Source organism: Gekko japonicus, unplaced genomic scaffold (genome assembly GCF_001447785.1).
Source record: "Gekko japonicus isolate JY-2015 unplaced genomic scaffold, Gekko_japonicus_V1.1 scaffold2889, whole genome shotgun sequence".
NCBI classification, from domain to species: domain Eukaryota; kingdom Metazoa; phylum Chordata; class Lepidosauria; order Squamata; family Gekkonidae; genus Gekko; species Gekko japonicus.
The window spans coordinates 180,935-185,572 of NW_015164282.1; the positions used below are offsets into that span (position 1 = coordinate 180,935).

A 4,638-nucleotide genomic window follows, 5' to 3' on the forward strand; every position below is an offset into this window, starting at 1 on the left:
CACCCCTGGGTCCCATTGGCGGGTTTGAATCTCCCGCCACAGTCCCATTGGTTCCCCCAGTGGAGGGACTAGGATCCTAGTCCCCATTGTTGTCCTGGGCTGAAGCTCAGGCGTGTGTGCTGACCTCCGGTGGCGGTCAGCGGACACAACAATGATGCTGTGTCAGTTCTGAAGCTTTTGGTGGGTACAGACATAGGCGTAGGTAATTCAAATATAACCCCTCCTAAGCCCCATGTACATGTCACATTCACACCGCTTTGCTCCAGCGTCTCAAATCCCCTTTTCACATGGGAAATATATGAGCCCACTATCTCCTGAGCAAGCTGGCACTGGAAGATTCAAGGACATTCCTCTGTGAACCAGAGAAAGGCTTCTTCTTCTTAAGAGTTACGCTTCTACGATAGTGCAGTCACACACTCCACACTCACACCCTCACCTAAGGAATTCTGCTCTCCCAGCCTCTATGGAAAACTGAGCGAAGCAAGAGCGAGGCAAGGTTTGACAGGCACGTAGGCATGTTTGTCGGTCAGTAGGTATCCCTAGAGTCAGATTCGACTGGCTTTCGAGCAAGGGAAACCTTTACCTTTACTAGGTTTCCAGTATAAGGTGGTATCTATGCATCCATTGTATACTTTTACAGTAGTGTTCTGAAAATTATTTCTTGTATGGATTGGTCCATTGTCAGATTGATGGTGTAGGGGGGAAAATGCTGTTAACTTACCTCCACACCTAAGAAAAGATGCCCTTACAAACTTAATTAGCTTGTTATTTAGTTTTGTTTTTGCATAACTTTTACATGTAAACTTGCTGTTCAGCCTGTCTATAAGTCTGAACTCTAAATTCCATTCCCGTGTATCTGAAGAAGTGTGCGTGGCACATGGAAGCTCACACCTTGAATAAACCTTTGTTGGTCTTAAAGGTGCCTGACTGGACTCTGAATTTGTTCGTCTGGAGAGCAATGGTCATGCCAGAAGAACTCCAGCCCCCAACTTGAGGTGAATGAGGATCATGGCTCCGGTTTCGCCCCAGAATTCCCACTCCCCCACCCCCCAAAAAAAACAATTGGGAAGGTTTACAAAATGCAAACTGTTCCTTGTTTGTAAACAGAGGTTTTGAACCACAGCAAAATTGTCAATCTTCTAAACTCACTTGTAGCAAATAAGAGATCACATCCCAGTTCAGATATCACAATATGCACTTTGTACACAGAGGAAAGGTCAGTGTTGCCACTTGATATTGTGTGACTTGAGTCTAGTCTTAATCAACTACGCTGCTTCGGAAGCAGATTCTCCCCCTCCCGGCATTTGCAGAGCCCAAATGTCATCCCCAGTCACAGCCAGCCCTAACATGAGGCAGTGCGAGGCCTCAGACAGCAGAAGCGGGACGCCACTGCAGCCAAGCAAACGGCTGACCCTGCCATATTGCATATTAATATTTTTGTTTACCAAGGAGTGGGGAGGGGGGGAGACTTTATTTCCTTTCTTTTATTTTCTTTTTTTTGGGGGGGCAGGGGTAGGTCGCTCATTGAAACATCCTGTCCCTGTTAGAACTCACCAGATTTGGGGTAGGTGGATATCAAAATATCATCAGGTCTGCTCTGGAAATTGTCGATCCTGTCCCAGTCAAAGGAGAAAGCACAGACCATAGGAACACCACGAACCATCTGCCAGTCTTGCCGAAGGTATGGATCTGGGGGTGTCATCTTGAAGAAAATATCAGGCAGTACACATGAGATTGAGACCATCTGCAGGGATTTCAACTGGTTTCTCAAAGATTTCCCCAAATACAAGGAAAAGAGTTCAGGGTTTGTTTTTACAGAAATAACTGAATAGGATCCCATTCCTTGGTTTGATTTGTCTGCATTCCAAAAGGTATTTACCAAAATATAATTATTAAAATCATGCCAGTATAAGAATGCAGCAAAGAGACCACTGTAAAAAAGGAGGAAAGAGCCAGAGTCCAGCAGCACCCTGAAGACTGAGAAGGCCCCCCCCCCCGTGACTCACGGAAGCTCCTCCCCGGCCACAAGTGTCGTTAGTCTTGAAGGCGCTCCTGGACTCTGGCTCTTTTCTACTTCTACAGACAGACTGACACGGCAGCCACCCATCTGGATCTATCTCTGTGAAAAAATTAACCTTTTCTTTGCTTTCTGGCTATAGAGGCCAGGGTCTCTCTACCTTTACTTCCCTAGCGTTCCTCCTACCAAAACCAAGGAGTCATTTTACATTTCATAGTTTTAAAAGGCTATTCTTGCCCCCCAATATCCTCCACGTTTCTTTAAAATCTAGGGTATCACGTAGGAATGCATCCCCCCCCCCCAGAAGCCCACTACTTGTTCTCAATCAGCAATGGCATTATGCCAATAGGATAGTTTTACTGCTCTTGCTAAAGGCAGAGGAGAAACTTCCCAGTGGGCTGGCAGACAAGAGCCAACCCAAAGTGCCCCCGGGGGTGCCTTTGCATGGAGCCTTCAGTGGCAGCAGAGATCAGCGTCCGTCCGCTAACTGCCTCCCCTCCCAGGGCCACCGGTTGGCAGGAGGCGGCAGGCGGCAGGCGGCAAGCCAGCAGCCGTCGATGCTACTGCTGAGCAGAGTGGCTTGAGGACAAACCTGCTTGGCTTCCCAGTCTGCCACGCTGGCTCAGAGGCTGGACGTCAGTCAACTGACTCATCAAGTACTAGAAAAAAACTTGAGTCCAGTCAGGCACCTTTAAGACCAACAAAGTTTAATTCTGGGCATAACCTTCTGTGTGCATATCTGGATCTGATTTATACCCCGCCTGCTTTGCGGGGAGGGCGGGGTATAAATTTGATTATAAATAAATTAAATAAATAAAGTATGCCTGCACACGAAAGCTTAAACCCAGAATGAAACTTTGTTGGTCTTAAAGGTGCCCCTGGACTCAAGCTTTGTTCTATTGCTTCATGCCAACACGGCAACCCACCTGAATGATCAAATATTGTTCCGTTTTCTGGCGTGGACATTGGTAGTATTTGGAACAGGAAATTCAGTTTTGGCAGTATATTCATTTTTATTGTGGAGATTTTCCCCAACCATGATAATTTTAGCTTAGACCATTTTGCCGAGTCTCCTTGCATCTCTGCCCACGTAGTTTTGTAACAGTTTTTGGTGTGGTTTCACATCCTATAATTCTCTTAACAATATCCTCCTCCTGTTGTGTCAAAAACTCTGATGGACTGTCAGAAACAAATAAATGCATTTATTTGGAATGGAAAAAACCAAGAATGAAATTCAGAGTGCTGCAGGACAGGTAAAAAAAGAGGAGGACTGGCAGTTCCCAATCTCAAGCTATTTTATCAAGCTGCCAAACTAGTCTGGATCACAGAATGGATTAAAAACCCAAATGAAAGACTAATGAAACTAGAAGCTGCAGGGCTAGAGAACGGGACTGCAAATTTTCACAATCCAAAGAAGGTTAACTTCGAAAAACAAAGGACAAGACAAAAACCATATAATTAGAGACAGTTTACTTCAAACTTGGGAGCCTTTAAGAAAAAGAATCAGCCCCACGATATCCCCTATTATGTCACCAACACATGCATACTAGAATAAACATGAGAGAGAGAGAAAATGATCAAAAGCTGAAATAAGATCTTGGCAAAAGATTCAAGAAGAAGGGAAGAAGATACAATGGTTAGTCTCCCTTCAATTAACTTGTAGATTTAAGAAAGATCTTCTCACAGAAAGACACGGAAGAAGAGACTTGACTGAGTTTGAAAAGATCATCATGCAACACAATGATCATGTGCTAGGACAGTTCTATAAATTATGACCTCAATATGGTACAGAGGAGAAAAAAGAAAAAAAATATCGTTCAGTTGATTACCATATTGCCAAATACTCCATGAAAACAAGTGGAGCCGACCTTTTGAATGGGGTCAGCTGGTGGCAGTGGCAAAAGTGAGGGCTGTTTATTTCAAAAACAGGGACACGTGTGTGCTTGTGACTCCGTCCTATTTCAGGGAGCACATTCCAAAAGGGCCCATCGAACCACAAGACCATTACTGCACCCTCAGCTCATGGAGGCGTGGGGGGGGGATAGCCAGGTGGCATTAGGCTGCCTCCCTCGCGATGGAATTGGGGGTGGGGAGACCAAGGCCAGGTAGGGGCCAGCGTCTGCCCCATTGGCCTGTGGGTGCTGCTCCATCTTGCCCTCCGAGGCGTCTGGGAATCAGTGGCCACCCAGAACTCCACCTGGCAACATACCAATCTCACACCTGTCTCAGTCCTCAGAGGGGGGTCTTCTCTCCCCCCTTCTCCCTCTTTTCACTGGTACCACCTGGCCCCGGCAGGAATTACGTGCCGAGAGGATCAGGGCTCCCTGCTCCCCTTCTCTGCATCGACAGTCTAAGACCCTCCTCCTGCCAATGTCTCCCACGACCCAGCATCTGGTTACCATGAGGAAATATTACTGCAGTTGTGCCCCACTGGGGGATTTGGGTGACATTGGTGGTTTAAGTTGCAATGTGAACCTTAAGGGAGTTATGGGATGGTTGTGAATGGTTGTGTGAGTGTATATGAGTATGGTTGTAGATCACTGAAATGATTGCATCTTTAATTTCGTTGTACTATGTACAATGACAATAAAGTATATTATTATTATTATTATTATTATTAT

The 4,638-nt window shown here is 45.8% G+C and overlaps 1 protein-coding gene across 1 annotated transcript in view; it reads right to left on the reverse strand.

The window, feature by feature from the left end:
- Window positions 1-4,638, reverse strand: part of SULT1B1 (sulfotransferase family 1B member 1) — a 28,726-nt gene that overhangs the window by 16,632 nt on the left and 7,456 nt on the right. The window contains exon 2 of the mRNA XM_015408769.1: window positions 1,555-1,702. Coding sequence (XP_015264255.1) covers window positions 1,555-1,702 — 148 coding nt within the window. The remainder of the gene's footprint in view (window positions 1-1,554; window positions 1,703-4,638) is intronic.